The sequence below is a fragment of the Choloepus didactylus genome, chromosome 1 (genome assembly GCF_015220235.1).
Source record: "Choloepus didactylus isolate mChoDid1 chromosome 1, mChoDid1.pri, whole genome shotgun sequence".
NCBI classification, from domain to species: Eukaryota; Metazoa; Chordata; class Mammalia; order Pilosa; family Megalonychidae; genus Choloepus; species Choloepus didactylus.
In genome coordinates, this window is record NC_051307.1 from 171,355,740 (window position 1) to 171,373,350 (window position 17,611).

The following is a 17,611-nucleotide window of genomic DNA, read 5'->3' on the forward strand; positions in this document are numbered from 1 at the left end:
TAGTCCCCAATGCTTGTGAGAATATCAGGAATTCCCCAGGTGGGGAAGTTTAATATTTCCACATTTTCCCCCAATCCTTCAAGGGGACTTTGCAAATACTTCTTTATCTTCTGCCCAAATTACTCTAGGATGTATCAAGGTGTCACAGTAACCTGTACAAATCAAATAAGATCTCATTCCCTATTCAAGATTCCATGTAATTATGGTATCCAAATAAACTGACTATAAAATTAAATTAGATAGTGTGCTACAGAAAATATAAATTTTGCACCAAATAAACATCTCTTTCTTTGGTCTCACACAGAAGTTGAAGTTTTAAAACCTTTTTATTTTTAACAGTTAGGGAAAAATCTATTCTATGATTAAAGTTCAGACTCACAATATAAATTTATGTAAGAAAAGAGATAGTAAATACACACTGCAGTATAAATAACTGGAGAATAATTTTTCCCCATAGAAAGCATTCATTGGGTAAGAACGTTACTGGGGAAAAGACCCAGAGTAGAAGACTGGAGATTTAGCAGGCATATTTTATCTATGACATAATTTTGGCTCTAGGAACTTTCACCTTGGGAGCCCCACTGGATGAGCAACAATTCAAGAGCCTATGTGTTCTCCTAAATTTCCGTGGTTTATAATGCCATTGTTAATTCTCACAAAGACTTGTTTTTTTAGTCAACAGTATCTTATTACTTACGATGCTCCATGGTTATACTTTGAATATGAAAAAATCTGTAGCAAAGAAGCCTACCTTCACATCTACCAATTTGTACAACTTTCTTCCTTATCCAGAAATTATTGATATTTGGTAAAAGTGTAAATTCTATGATGCTTAAGCTTCAAAGTTTTCTTTAATTCAAAAATGTATGCATTTGACCTTTTATCACACTTCTTCTTAGCTTCTATGGCTAAATGAGCTTAACGAAGACACTACAGTTCAGATCAGCAACACATCTCATTTCAGTTTGCTGTTTCGAACACTGTCTTCTATATTTAGGTCTGTTCAACTTTTTGTTATAGTGCATAATTGACAATGGGCTTCCTAGGCAGCAAATTAGGCATTTTGCATTAACTTTAAAAGTGCCATCGGGAGTTGTGATGCTCAAACTTCTCACACCAAATTGAGCATCTTTCTTAACCAACCTGGTTTGGAACTAAAGTACTCAGCATGTATCATGAAAATCTTATGAAACCAGCTATTGTGTTTCCTTACAATTACACAGTAGCTGATTTTACAAGCTAACCGGGAGCTATTGTCCCCAAATCAGAAGCGGGTCACTGGGGGGCATGGGATCACCTCTCAACATAATGATTTAAACTGTGTAAATTCTTTACTAAAAGGTACAGATTACCCTGCAGAACTCCCAAAGCATTGATTTTGTACCTAGCTCCTTAAGCCGGAAATCTTTAAAAGTGTATGTCACTGCTGAGAGTTTTCTAGTTAATTTTCTTCATTTAATTATGTGTATTTTGCCCCTTTTCCTTTCTAGAGTATGAACTGAGTATTAGTAAATAACTCTCTCTCACTCAAAATTGTTCTGCATTTTCCAAGTTTTTAAATCAATATCAAAGAGCTCCTTTGGGTTTCCTTTCAATTTTAAAACCTTAGATTTAGGCATTTGAATTCAGATATAGGAAGTTAAAACCATGCTTGATTTAATTTGTGTATATTTCCAATCTTATTGGTAGCATCCATATACATGGTTTTTTTTTAAAGATCCTTATTTAAGTGTTGGGCAGAGAAAAATGTGCCTTTGTGGCATGCATTGACAGTCTTTCTATTAGGAGAGCAATTTGGAGGATATTTATGTTTAAGAATTTTCTGACTCCTTTGTCAAAGAATCCTACATACATATTAGTTTCAGTTTGAACAAATCTGTGTGAATGTTTATGTAAACATAACCTAGCTAAAGAATTGAGGTTCAGTGTCATAATGCCCTCTTCCTCACTAACCTAATTCAAGGAAAACTCTTCTTCATATTCAAAACATCAAAAACAATGCAGCTAATATTTATTAATATGTATTACTTTTTATGCCAGACACTGGACCAAGTACTTAAAATGTGAGGGCTTTTTTCACTAGAAAGTCTCTGTGATAATTCCTATGTATAAAGAAATTAAAGTGCTAAGAGGAAGCACCAAATATGTTCTCTCCCCTGAGAAACATGAGAAATGGGGAAGGCATAGCATTACCTCGCAGTCACCTCTGGCAGAAATATTGGTATTATGGCCAGAGGAAAGCAGGAAGACAAGGAACCTGAACAGAAGCGGTCCAGGAAGTTTGGTGAGAAAATTGAGTGAGAGGCCTCTTTGCTATTGCGAAGGGAATAGAAAAGGGGGGATATTTTAAAAAACCTTACTGTGGATTATCACGTAAATCCCCTTTGAGGTTCTGGTGACACATCGACAAAATGATTAGAATTATTTTTATTATCTTTGGTTTCTGCACTGCATTTATCTTAATGTGGCAAACTGGGTCTCCTGGGTCTTTCAATTTACACAGACATACTTAATTTAATCCCAAACAATTCTATAGATATTACCATTTTTTGAGAGGAAGAAATGAAAGATCACAGAGGTTTGATTGGCAATGAATGTGAGATTGTTTCTGGCCAAGGGCTTGCAAGTGGAAATGTCGCTTCTAGTCTGGGGTGGTCACATGCCCAGTATGACTTCCCATACTCATTGATGTGCTGCTAATTGTGTAGTGCTGGGACAATCCTGAGGCTACATGATGGCAGAACCATAAATTGGAAGAAGTATGGATCCTTGAACACCACTTAAAAAACAACTCCTCCACCCATGTCAAACTGTTACGTGAATAAGATAAAATTCTTTTGTGGGAAGCCACTGAAATTTAGAGCATTATTTGTTACCTCAACAATACTTACACTATGCTAATTAATATACTGTCCAAGATTACATAGATAGTAATAATTGACAAGACTAGGGAAAACCTTGCTCTTAACGGCTATGATATACTATCTCATAGACAGGTCCCATCCCTCTGGCACATAGAATTTTTGTATAATATTGATGTTTTGTGGTTCTGCCCCAACTGTGGGCTCAGTGACTGATACTGCAGCTCTAGCAGTCAATAAACACTGAATTCAGAGCACTGGACTCAGTTACTTCACTGTGCTCTCTGCATCAGAAGGGATAGTATTTCCCTAAGGGGAGAATTCTCCTCAAGTCTTAATAGCTTGTCTTGACCTCAAGACTGAGGATGAAATTGAGAAATAGCAAAATTGTCAGGCTTTTTTTTTTTCCATTAAAATCTCATTTGTGTTTCTAAGTTATACAGCTAGCAAAAAAAATAAATAAATAAAAATAATAGAAATTGTGTTACCCACTTAGGGTTTCAGAAGAGCCTCAAAAATCTCCTTAGATTGGATGGTGGTAAAATCTCAGACTTCTGTAGTTGAAAATTAAAGCTCCCTTACTTAAAAGTCTACCCTTTCTCCAGAGGTTTCCATTTTGTCTTGCCACCTGCTTTTAGTGGCATTTATGATTTATTGTTCCCTCCTCTTGAGTCTGTAAGAGGAAGAAGCAGATTAGAGATGAAAGTGAAACCTGTCAATTTGCTGCTTTTCTGTCTTTTTAAAATCATTTAAGGTTTTGCAGGAAGGGAGTTTAATTATGCAAGTTTGAAGTTATCTATGTGTATTCTTCATTTGTATTCTGTTTATTCCATACAACCACCAGTACTGCTTACTTTGCTGTCCATTGAACAAGATAAAGCATGGGATAATCCCTTTTTCTGAATAAGGAAACATGTTCATTTAATCTGCTTTGTGACTTAATTACTGTGTCATTATTAACGAAGCAGAAGATTCCATGAATCAGTCAGAAGAGACTTGAAATTCACATCTTATTTCCCAGTTGAGCAATCAGCTGTGGATAACATTCCTGCCAGAGCGCTTTATTGTCTTAGGAGATTCCAGAGGACATTTGCAGACTCAAACAAGGGCTTATAATTCAGCACTGTCGACCAAGTAAACAATGGAAGAAAAATTCCTGTTATCTTTGGCCCACTGGCCCAACGATTTATGGTTTAGGATTCATAGGTGCATGGTATGGCTTCCATTCACATTTCCTTTGTTTCCTTCCTGCTTGATAGTACTCAGTGTCCTGGTGGATTGGCCCCTTGAAAAGAGCTTGAGAGTTATGACAAGTTCACTGGTAATGCTTCACCACTCCTGCAAAACTGCTCTCAAGTTCCTCCTCTAGATGGGGCAGTAGCTTCCCTTGAAAGGCTGGGTCCTAAATCTTGCTGCCATAGTGCCACCTGTCAGAATGGAGAGTTTAACAAGTGAGGAAAATAGATGAAAGAAATCAGATTGCTCCCTTTCCAACTAAAAATATTTGTGGGAATTCAATAACAGGAGAATTTACTATTGATGAATGCAACAACTGAAGAAAAACATTGGGATAGATGGCCAGGGTCAGGTAGGCCCTATGAAAGCTCCCGTAGAAATGTCTTCATTCAGTAAAATAAGGACATTAGAGAATACAAGGGCATTTTTCACAACTCAAGTGACCATTAATGTGCCGCTTTACAATTTTTGAGTCTTCTAGCTGCTGGAGCGAAAAAAAAAAAAGAAAAGTAAAGAAAAAAAATGTGTACAATAAAATTTTCCATCCAAAGTTTGTATCTATGTATTTTTTCCCCTGGGGAGAGAATGCCTAGCTTTCATCTCCAAAAATCCATGACCCAGAAAAGGTTAAGGCACTGCTTGGTAATGTAACTTCATGAGAGATTTTTTTTTTTTTTTTTTTTTTTTTTTTGGTCTGCTTTATGACAGTTTTCAAACCCTGTGCTGGATTAAATTCCACATGTGTCAGAGGTTCAGTCATTCAGCCCAAGTAACAGCATTAACTGCTGGAGGAAGAAATTGAGAAGGCCTATGATTTTTTTTAAAGGGTAACTATTATCTTTATTTTCATCTTCTGGAATCTCCCTTTTGCCTAAGCTGGTTCCCACATCACACTGAGGGAAAGCTGGACCCAGCATCAGGATGGGGACAATCTTCCTGGGTCATTGATAGGTCAGCCCCTAAGTCCTGGGAGGTCCAGACCAGTCCACTGAGTTATTGATCTTTTCCTTCCTAATTTCAATTCCCAATACCTCTGGGTTGTAACTGGACTTGTGGGAGAGCGCAGAGCAGGAGACAGGAATAAGCAGGTAAAGGTGGTGCAGAAGACACTCCATTCTGCCTGTAATAAGCACTTCTGTGTAGTGGGGATCCCAAGGTCATCCCTTATTCCATATTCAGGTACTTGGTGAAGAGCCAGGAGTTCTGATACCTGGGTTCTGGTAGAGATTCTGCTACTAACTAGATGCATATACTGGGGTAAGTCATCTCATATTCCTGATCCTCAGTTTCCACATCTGTGCCATTAGGGAGTTGGCCTAACTCAGTCATTTCAAACCTGACCTGGAGTCCTTCGTGAAATTTTGGATCACTGGGTCCTACCCACCACCAACGGAAAGAGGCTCTCCTGAGTTAGCACACTGGAATCTGATTTTTTTTTTTTTTTTTTTTTTTTTGAGAGATATCCCTAAGACATTCTTTTATCTGGCAGGTATGGAAATCATTGTAGTAGACATTCTCTAGGGCCACTTCTAAAATGTTGTATTTCCCCAACACATTGCAGAACCTGGATCAACATGATGTGCTAGGCAACTGAAGGAATAAATCATAGTACTCTTTCTAAATACATGTGAAATTACAGATCTCTCACTCACATATGTATGAATGAGTCTTGACCATCTGTATCAGGGAGGAATCAATGCCATCAAAATAAAATGAACAAAATATATTGCATGTCCGTCATTTTTATGTACATCGTTCATTTAATCTCTGTAACAGCCCACCCTGGAGTCAATGGTCCTATGTTTATTCTCTTGCTCTACTGGTTACTTACTATCCTGCAACCTTAGCAAGTCACTTAACTCAGTCTAAGCCTTATTTTCTTTTCTGCAAAATGGAAGTTAAAAATGCATACCTCATAGGGTTGCAATGAGAATTAATAGACATAATTCCTACAAAACACTTATTAGGGTGCTTGTCACTTACTTGGAGAAAACTTAATGAATTGATAGGTGATAGGTTAATAATTGCCCTGATATTGGTTATGAGATCTTGCTATTTAAAATGTGCCCTGTGGCCCAGTGGTATCAGTATTACCTGGGAGCTCGTTAGAAATGCAGACTCATGGTCTTCATCCCAGATCTCCTGAATCAGGACCTGCATTGAAAGGAGATCCCCAGAGGATTCCTGTGCACGTTGAAGTTTGAGAGGTACTACAATAACAAAACAACCTTGGGATTTAGCAACTTGAAAGATCCCGTATTACTAGTGCGTCAGGACTCTGGGGGTCACATCCACCACACTAAGTCTGCTATTAACACCTCAAAATGCATCTCTGATTCAGAGGTGTTCAGACTTACTGAATCCCATTATGATGCTCTTGCTATAATCTTTTTTTCACAAAAAGGCTTTTTAAAACACATTTTTATATCTACCACAATAGCAACAGCACCATAATTTTGTTTTATTTTTCACATTTTTAATTATTCATCTGTTTTATTTGTCACCATTTAGGAAATTATTACAAAACTTACGTCTGCAGTGTTTCTGATTAATGCATATTTCGGCAACTAAGCAGATGTAGAATGGGTTGACTGCTTTGATAGAATTAAACATTGATGAAACATATATTTGCACACCGATAATGATACCAGCATTTGTATAAATAATAACATATCTATTTCCCTAATCATCTAGGGGGAAAAAAAAGCAGTGAGAGGGTGACAGAATTGCCAAATACATCTGGCTTACTAGGCAGATAATTTTCAAGTGCAAGGTTGTTTTTTTATGTGAATAAAATTATGTTAATTTATATAATTTATTACCACTTGAAAAAAAAAGAAATGTATTTTGGCAAAAAACAATTTGAATGAGACCTGAAGCATGTGTCCAAATATCATTATTTCCAGAGCTGCTTTGTACATCAAGAAAGGTGCATGTTTTTAATGTATCCTTTCACAGCACCATAAATTTGATTTTATACAAGAGGTGTCCTGAGATCCAAGCTTAAGTGATTCTGAGATACACATTTGTTTTTCACATTTTAGCATATCTGAAATTGGGATCTGTCTTACAATTGATGGCATGCCACAATTTGCTTGGCAGCATTTTTTCTTTTCTTTTCCTTTCCTTTCTTTTCTTTTATGTATTTTATTTCTGCAATCAATGGGATCTTAGATACAATTAAATAGGGGATTAGGGTCCCCAGTAAGCATAATCTTCCTCCATAAGCAACAACATAGTACATAAAACAAAAGGACAGACAACAGCCCAATCTGTATTCAAGAAGAAGGAGAAGTGGATAAATAGAAAGAAATGAGGTTAAATAAGAAAAGATTCCATGGATTTCTACTTTCACAGAAGCAGAGAAAGAAAGAAATCATTGAACATGAGAGAATTTAAGAAAAGAACAGGAAAGAGGATAGGGAGATGGAAAACAGAAAGAGAGAGAATAAAACATCAAGTAGGAAAATATAGCGAATAAGCCCAGTACATTGCTCATTCTTTCCTAGCATGGTGTCCCATGCTAAACTTTGCTGCTCGTTTTTGCACGAGCACCTGGTCAGTAGAGGTCCTAGAGGGTGGGATGTGGGAGTTCTCGGCTCCTTTCAGGGAGGTGTGTTTTTCCCTTTGATTTCCTCCTTCTGAGCTACTCCTTTCATCTCTTTTCCCTGCTGCCTACTTTTCATCCCAGACCAAACCACCAAGGAAGACTTAAATGATTATTATTACTTCTGTTTGTTTTTTCTTTCAGGTGATAACAAGATTATCAAACAAATCTACAGTCTCCCAGGTATGGCTTTTACTATAGAGCAAAATACTTACCTAAAACCTGAAGAATTGCCAATAAATCTGAATTCCCCTTGAGGATTTTATGTATTTATTTTTTTTTACCTTCCCCAATACACTAATTAATGAGAGATCTAATGACTGATTTTCTCAGATTGAGGGATGGAGAAGTAATGAAACATACCCCTCTGTAAGGTTTTTATCATTATTATAAAGTGGTTTGTCATCAAAAACTGCCCAAAGTAGCAAATTCCTGAGGTATTGATCTTGAAGTTATTTTCATTGTGTTTAAAACTGAGAGTCAAATGCTTTCTTATAAGTATGCAACGGATAGTACGATATGAGAAACATAATGTAAAAAAGTATGCTTCAGAGGTATTCTGGAAGTAATTTCACTTGTGGTCTTAAGATAGTTCCAACTTTCAAGTACTCTTCAATTTCAGAGAACGCTTTCCCATAGAAATGGTGGCTTGTTATATTTATCAGCTGTACTTTCTGTTGTCAATAATCCTGGGGAAGAGTTCCTTTTCTTGCTCCGTACCTTCCTCAAAGAAAAATACACACACACACACACACACACACACACACACACACACACGTGCATGCACACACACACAGGCAAATAGATCCAATTACAGAACGCATTATGAAATCATCGATAATTGATTGAAGGTTAGAGGGGGTGGGAAATTGGGTTTACTTTTAATACAGTATTGAAAAACTTCTGAAAAGTTCTTAAAGCAGCTGAGTGCTTTTAACCAACTTCTTCTGTGACACCAGTTGTCTCTCATCTATACAAAATCCCTCCTCAGCAAGCAGCAAAATGATCTTTATGTTTCCACTCTTCTCTCCAGGCAGCCTCTCCTCTCTACTGCATCAGCCATCATTCCCCCAGACTTTTCTTTCCTTTCCCATGAAGAACAATTTAGCCTTCTTTTGGATTTTCTAATTTGAATTCCTCACCCTTTTAATAGCACTCTGAAAATAAAAATCCCTGTAAGAACAACGTCCTTGAGGTTGGGGGGTGGGTGGGGGATTGTTAATTCCAAAAAGCAAATTACTTCTATATAATTTAGGCTGAAGTTCATTTTCAATATTAAAACCAGGAGAACAACAGGAGTTTCAAGCCAATAGAATTTAATTTCTTTCTCATAGACAAGTTCAGATGTGGGCAGTATAACAGCCCTATAGTATCAGCAGGGTCCCAAGATTTCTTCTTTCTGCTTCTCCATCCTCATCTTTCCTCAGGTTCTCCTCATTCTCCAATATAGTTGCTGGAATCCCAATCTTTTCACCTGTATTTCAGGTCATAAATCAAAGAAATATGAAAGAAAGACCTATAGGATCCCCTCTTTACAGGAGCCTTCCTAAAAGACCCTCATAACTTGTTCTCTTACATGTCATTACCCCAGAACTTAGTCTCATAGCCAAACCAAGAGTAAGGGAAGCTGAGAAAGCCTTTCAAAATTTCTTGTAAAAGGCTATTTCTTGTAAAAGACTAATTAAAATCAAGATGCAAACCAGGTAAAAAAAGAGTTCAGTTAACTAAGAAAGAAAGGGAGAGTGCATCTAAAGAGGTAACTGACACTGTCTGTAGCCCCTGCCCTGATATAAATGTTGTTTCCGTTTCTTCATGGTGATGAGCATCACCATCAAAAGAGCAAGTATTTATTAAGTACTTCCTAAGCACATTGTTAAGTTTTTAATCTCTATTATCTAATACCTAATTTTTTCTTATGCAATTCCCAATTTACAGTTAAGAAAACCAAAACTTTTAATGATTATATTACTTGAATAAGGATAGAGCTTGTAGTCACAGTCCTTCTAGGAATATGTGACCAAAATTCTATGCATTTAACCATTAGGTTTTATTCTGCTTCCAACTTGATCAAGACATGTTCTAATGCATCTAGTCATTCATGAATTTCAAATGGCTTTCCCAGCAAAATGTCACGACCCCAATTTGAGATCCCTTTGAAAATGTTTATAAAACCTCATTGCCCTCACAGAAGCGTTTTGCAAGATGAGAAGGAAGGGGGTGGTCAGAAGAGAAGGAGGGATCTGTGGTCTGAACTTTATGGCAGCGTATACACAAATGACTACGTATACACAAGGGAAAGGGCTATTTCTATGTTGACGCTTTAACAAAAGTAACTGGCATTACTGCATAGAGGCTAATGTGAGGCTAATAAATAATCTAATAAATTGGGGTCCTCTCTGTAATGATGATAGATAGGATAATTAATTTTTGATATAAGTAATATCTGTTATCTTGATCACAAAAGTCAGTATGTAAGCAACTTGCCCAGGGCTCCAAGTGTCCACCAAGACTGGAATTATGAAATTTAAACAAACTTGTATAAATACAAACAGTTTATAGGTTGTTAGAGGATTCTATGAGAGATAACAGAGCTTCCTTGAAACAATGGAATGAGTCAACTAACAATGCAAATGTAACAGAGTCCAATTAGAGAATGTACTCATCGTTTATCATTTCTTTGATAATTGTGCCCTGTGTGCCTTTAGCTGAATGAGCTAATTTTTCTATTCCACATTACTAGTGTTCAAACATACCCCTGTTATTCCATGTTTTAAAATGCTGTGAAAGACAAAAAACAAACAAATCAATTTAAAAAAAAAACAACCAATATCTACCTCAGTAAAACAAAAACAAAACAAAATAAAAAATCTGGTGGCTTCACCATTAATTAAAGCAATCATATCTAGTTAGAAAGGTGAATCTAATACTGTCATTTCCTCATGAAATTTTGAGCCATTAAGATTAAAACACACACAAAAACAAACTTCATGGGGAAACCAAACATTTCATTTAGCAGATATGGCCCTAAACTGAATGGGCTATTGCCTGTAAGTACCACAGGTTCAAGTTCATTATTTTTGTTGTTTCGTCAGGGTTAAAAAAAACCATGTATATGAATGGACCAACTGTTTATTAAGATAAAGTAATAACCATGTAATAACCATGACAGTTCATGATATTTAAATAGTACCCTAGAGCTTTGGGGTTTGTTCTCTCATTTTTATTAGAAATTATTGATGAACAAGTGTAAGTAATTGCATCTTCAAAAGAAACTGAGGCACAGAAAATTTGGGGGCAGGGAAGGCATGTCTGAGGTAGAGCAAGAAACATGCACGATTATAGTGACCGCTGAGGGCTGTTAGCTTAACCTTTGCCACCCTGTGCTGTGCCCACCCATCATCATCTCAGCCACCCTTTCTCATCCTCTTCCTTGCTGATTTTTGGTCTACAAGGTTGAATGGCCCCACTCAAGAGTACAATGGCCATAGATTGGAGTTTGACAAGACTTTTTCCTCCTCCTTTTCCCAAGTCTTTCAGACCAGGTGGTTTGCTCCACATCCTGACAACTTCTTGTGAGAACAAGGGGAGCAGGAAGCATAGTAACTGAGAGACACTTCTGATCCTCTTTCATCCATGCAATCAAAATTAAGAAAAAGAAAAAAATCTCAAGGATAATGGCCTAATTTTGCTGGCTCATCTCCACATAAAATTCCACTGAATACCCTGCAACTTTAAGATAACAAGGCCCAAGGCTTTCCAATAAAATTGAAAATTTATTTATCCCTAAGTTCATGCCATCATATATTATTTCTTGTAAAAGGCTAATTAAAATCAAGATGCAAACCAGGTAAAATGCACCTCTCACATACTACCTCCCATCCTTGCCTCCCTCCACCCCCAGCAATGAAGTTTAAAAGACCAAGAGAATGATAGGGGTGGGCATTAAAAGCAGAGAGGGAAAATCTGGGGAAGATCAGAAGTAGGGAGGCTTCTAACACCTGAATAAATAAAAGCAAAGTCTTCAAAGTCTTCAGTTTCAATGAGAAGGAAGTCTCTATGGGATTTGTCTTTGTTTAAATAGGAGCTCCAGCATGATGATTTACCTTTAAAGAGGTCCTTGCAATATGTATTAATCTGTATTATCCAATGCTTTAGTCAGAGCCCAAGGGAAATGGCAGCATCAACAAGAGACTCCCATCCATTGTGGAAGACGAGGAAGAGGAGGAAGAGGGGGAGGAAGAGGAGACAGCCTCTCTGTCCCCTGTCTACACACGGGGATCTTCCTCTTCACGTAGAAAGAAGGCTGGAAGCAATAAAAGCTACCTGGGCTTAAGCTTGAAGCAGTTGGCCTCAGGAACAGTGCCATTTCACTCACCTATCAGAGTCTCCAGTTCAAATTCCCCTAAACCCAAACAGGAGATGGACCCTCCTAACCATGGGAAAAGGAAAGAGAAGGTCTTGAAACTGCATCTTGCAACTTTGAATAGTGCTGGATCCCCAGACCTCAGTCCAAGGTAAGGGTTCATCACCTCGTATGGTTCTTTCCCAGGTGAAAGTGTCTGCCTTGTATTCAGCCAAGTACTTGGCTAATAAATTATTCAGCCTTGTGCCTTTCTACTGTATGGGTTCCTAACTGGATTCTTCACCTTTCCTGAATTTTGTGTTATTATTATTATTTTTTTAATTTTTATTTTTTTTAGTATATATGCAGGTGTGTGTACAGTAGGGGAACAAGTAATTTTAGTCATTTTCTCAAAAGGATCCATTCAATTTTCAGAATTCCTTCTTTACTCCCTTCATCCATTTAGCTGAGCCTGTTTTAAATGCATTATTTCTACACTGTAATTTAGAATTTATAAAGTTACACTAAAAATAAGAGATGGAACAAAGTCTATCAATATTGCCCCCTCAGTGCCCGATCTTACCAAAAGTTTCATGTAGCAAAGAGTGGACATTATGATGGAAATGAAACATTGCTTTTATTTTCCGTGCTATTTGACTCATTCTTGTGGATGACTGAAGCTTAGTTTTATTTCTGACCTCTTCAGTGGTAATGTGATAACATGGCATGGCTTGATTTTTAAAAAAAATGAAAATATGCTTTATTACATCGAGTAATAAATACTTAAGAAAAAGAAAAAAATCTCAAGGATGCAAACAGTTTTAGTCATTTTTTTTTCCAGATGTTTTTGATCAACTTACAAGAAACACAGAACTGAAATTTACATACTATCTCAGTATGAAAAATTTTTGGATGGGGGTTCCTTTTTAGGTATGGTAGGTGGCTCTTTCTTTTGTATTTATACCTTACGCACTTTTTAATTGACTTCAAAGCACTAATAGTCATGCAAATGCTTTAGCAAAATGAAGTTATATTAAGCAGAATCTACACTGTATGCCAGACTGTGATGGCTACTAAATAAAGTGTGCTGTAAGTATTTAATATAAACAGAATCCTTAGATTTGTATTAGCTTATGAAAAGAAACAAGAAAATTTAGGCAATGTAAATGTATTCAAAAGAGAAGATTAAAGTGAGATGCTGGTATCTTGGGGGCAAACGACTGTTTTAAGCATTTTTTTAATCGATGCTTAAAAAAAACGGGTACTTCCTGATTATTTAAAACACAAATCCTAGTAAACTGCAAAATATTGTCTCAATCTTACAAGGTTGAGAGCCCAGTGAACCATGGGAACAAAACGGAGAGAAATAAAAACAAACTGTTAACATTTTGAAAAGAAGAGTTTCATTTGAACAGGAGAGATGAACTGTAACTTCTCATCTTGTAAAAAGTTGGAAAGCCTTCAAATCTAACTAGGCGGCTAGGATCCGGCATTCCCTTTTGTTTCAGCCAAGCACTCCTGAACCAGTCCTCTGGCGTGAATGATGCCTAGTTTTAGTCTCTCCATTGCACTCCTGCTCCCCGCTTAGGCGGGTCTGATCTCTTTCCCCAACTTTTCCATGGCGGCCAGCAGCTCAGCATATTCGGTTTGGCTATTCCCAGTTCCCTGGGTGTAGCCAAGGGATGGCGGCCCACAGTCGCTCAGCAGCTGGCGGTACTTGAGGACGTTGCCATGCTTGCAGAAGGACAATGGACACTTCCAGCTGCGTTGAAGGAGGAGGCGAGCAAGTTCGTTTTCAAGTAGGGTTTGTAAGACATCCCCGTAGGCGCACAGGGTGCGTGGGGCGCGCGGGGAGCGCGAAGCGCTCGGAGCCCGACCCGCGGGGTGTCGCGGCCACCGGGGCGGTGGCGGCGAGTCGGCGAGTAGGCGCTGCGCCCGCGTCCCTGCGCTGGTCATTGCGCCCTCCCGGCTCCCACACGCTTTTTGTGGTTGGCTGCTCGCGCCGCAGGGCCAAATACGGCCGCCTCTCACCCTGCCACCCGCTGCAATAAATCACCCATACATTGGCCGGGTGGGTGCAGGGCGGCCGCAAACTTTGTGCTTGGCTTGATTTTTGCTTGATTTTTAATTGAAGCAAAAATCCACTTTAGGATCAGCTAACGGTGATTGAAAGGGGGAAAAGTCCTGAAATCCTGACTCAGAAAGTGTGAAAGGAGCAGGCTATGATGCAAAGGAAGCAATAGCAATAGTCAAGATCACATAATAGATTAATAAGAATTATTCATGATAGATAAAAAAATATGCAAGACGAAAAAATTCTTGAGTGCATTCTATGTTCAGTGCATTTTGCTGGGTAGTTTCACATTCATCATTGTGTTTAATCTTCTCAAGAATTCAATAAAATAATGTTATTGCTACCATAAATTTGTAAGAAGTAAAACTTGATTAAGTATTTTGCCCGAGTTCTCAAAGATATTAAGTTCTGAAAGCTGTATTCAAATTCTGTTTTTCTATTTGTAAGGCAAGTAATCTTTCTAATACACTAGGTATTTAATTATCTATTTTAATAACATCACATATGCAACTTATCCATTTTTAGAGACTATTAAGCAGATAGGTTTAATGAAAAGAAGGTGTACATTAAATGTTCAGGAGTTCAGTTGAACACAATGCCTTGCTAAATTTTTACTGAAGGAAAAATAAATTTTTAAATAGGAAGAAAATGTGTCAGAGCCAGAAAAGAAAGGTTTATGATAATATTATCCTGCAGTTATAAAATAAGCCATATTATTTGATATATAGAAAAAGATTTTGAGGGCATTCACCAAATGTTAACGGTAGTGGTGGATTATAGGTAATTTCTATTTTCTGATTTTTGTTATCTTTGTGTTTAAATTTTCTTCAATGGGCTCGTATTTCTTTTTTAATAAGGAGAAGGTTAGGTATTGTTTACCAAGGAAAGACGACAAGCTAAAGTCCTAATAGTAATTTCTGTATAATTCTTCAACTCTCACATTCAGAGTTTTGTCCACCTCCAGAATGGAAGTGTCATCAAAGTTATTTTCTGTGATGTTATAATCGTTAGACTAAAACATTTTCCTCCTTGATCACCTGGGGTTTACTTTGAGTTTAGGTGAGAGGACTTCTGCATCTTAAAGTTTTGACTTTGAGAATAAAGAAAAGAATCTGAATTTTACAGCAATGCTGTCCAGTAAAAATATGTGAGCCAAAATTTGAAACTCATATATAATTTTTTGCCAGAAGCCACATTTTTTAAAGTAAAAAGACAAAGCAAAAATAAATGGATTTAATAATATATTTTATTTGACCCAATGTATCCAAAACATTGTTCCAAATGTAACCACTAAAAATGCATTAATGAGATAATTTACATTCTTTTTGTTTTTACTAAGTCTTCAAAATCCAATGCCTATTTTGTATTTACAGCTCCTCTCGGTTTGCACTAACCACATTTTAAGTCTTCAACAGCTGTATGAGGCTAAGTCTACCATATTGGATAGCACAGCCCTAAAGTATACAGATTTTATAAATTTAACACAATGTTTTTAAAAAGCCTTCTAAAATACTGGAATCCATGAATTTAAATACATAACCAAACATTTTCTTTTTATTTTATTTATTTATGTATTCTATTATTTTATTTAAACAGAATTGTTGATGGAATTGAAGATGGAAACAGCAGTGAAGAAAGCCAGACTTTTGACTTTGGCTCTGATCGAATCAGGCCAGAGCCCAGAATTTCTCCTCCTCTTGGAGGTGAGTTCTATATTTAGTCTCCTGTTGAAGGGCAACAACTTGTAATATTTAGCATTGGCACTCTTTTGCCTTCCCATTCTCAGAATATTCTTCATATGTTAGAACTTTACCAATGATGTGAAATGCACTGACATGGGACTGTGCTGTCTCCAAGTTATTAAGCTATTGCTTGTTATCATTCCTCTGTCCAGCCTAGATGCCATGCCATTTAGCAGACAAGGTAAATTGTGTGTCAGGAGACTCAAATTTCTTCTGTTTATCACAGGGTAACCATGTTTTCCTATTATAAACACAGACACATCCACAAAAACAACATTACACAGAGGAAATGCTGTATTGTTTGTGTGCTGTGGGAAAACTGGTCATATTTAACGAATTTATTTGGGAGAAGTTATTTATTGCAATTTTTCAGAGGATAAATGACTTCAGAAGGACATGAGCATGTTGGAAGGGATGAAAAAGTTTTTGAAGCACTAATTCTAGAAGATTGTCAGTTAATATAAAGGTGCCCCCAACCTCAGCCTCAGGCCCCTCTCACTCCCGTAAAATCTTGAGTTCTTTGCCCATACAAAGGAATATAGTATGTCAACATGGTGAAGCCTAGAAATGATGAATAAACTCTAAAAAAGACAGACCTGTATCTGACAAATAGAGACTAAGGAGCAAGTGTTAAATAGACATACACAATCCAAAACAATTACTAGCAAGCTACCAGATGCAAGGCCTGCAAAGCCCTGCACACCCACTTCACCCATTCCCACCCAGCTCTGAGATCCATTTATCAAGTTATCCTGCTAATTAGCAAATCCCACTACGGACAAAACCAAACCCAAGAAAGGCTTTAGAATGGACAGTTGTGTAGGCGTGTATTTGGTAAAATTCCTGTATTCCATCTCAATCAACAGTCCTACTTCCCATCACACATCTTCTGGAGAAACTGAAGGATCCTTGTTTATACTTCTTGATGAAGGATGCAGGTGGGAGGAAGGGAGAAGGGAAAGAATGCAGAATTCAATCAATCAAAATTGATTCTTTCAGTTGACATAGATGTGTTGATGTTGTTGTGCACAGGGCAAAGGGTACAGAAATAATAGTCATAGTAACACTAGTGTGTATACATTCACTACGGAAGCTGGCGGTGGGTCTCTGTTGGAAGTTTTCCCTGTTGATTCGCCTGGAGACAATGCAGAGAATCTTACTATGTCCACCCACATAGTTCTGGTCCCACCAGCTCCTTAACTTTTGACTCCCTAACTCTTACTGCTCCCCTCACATTTTTCCATTCAAGCAACAAGTTTTGTTTCTGTGTTTTATTCTATCCCTTAAATATCTCAGTCTTTGTCCAAGGCTTTCTATCCTTACTACCAATCACCCCTTCCACTCAGGGTGACCTTTAAAAAAAATACAAACTTACTCTGATTACTGTTTCTGTACTTCTATTTCTTTCACATATTTTTTTATTAGAGAACTTTTAAGTTTACAGGAGAATCATGCAGCAAATACAGAGATCCCATATACCTTCCCCCCAATATTAAGACTTTACATTAATGTGGTGTATTTGTTATAATTGATGAAACAATACTATTGCAATTATATTAACTGTACTTCATTATTTACATTAGAGTTTACAGTGTTGTAAGTCATATGATTATTTTTAATGTTTTTTTAAGTAACATATGTATGCCCTAAACTTTCCCCTTTTAACTACACTTAACTATACAATTCAGTGGTTTTAATTACATGCACAATGTTATGCTACCATCATGACCATCCATTAACAGAACTTTT

At 37.2% G+C, this 17,611-nt stretch overlaps 1 protein-coding gene and 1 pseudogene across 1 annotated transcript in view; one reads left to right on the top strand and one right to left on the bottom strand.

The window, feature by feature from the left end:
- The window catches only part of KCNH8 (potassium voltage-gated channel subfamily H member 8), a 449,367-nt gene that overhangs the window by 395,343 nt on the left and 36,413 nt on the right, over positions 1–17,611 (top strand). Inside the window, exons 12-14 of the mRNA XM_037828156.1 lie at positions 7,849–7,887; positions 11,860–12,218; positions 15,717–15,823. Coding sequence (XP_037684084.1) covers positions 7,849–7,887; positions 11,860–12,218; positions 15,717–15,823 — 505 coding nt within the window. The remainder of the gene's footprint in view (positions 1–7,848; positions 7,888–11,859; positions 12,219–15,716; positions 15,824–17,611) is intronic.
- On the bottom strand, positions 13,526–13,863 carry LOC119527774 (annotated as a pseudogene).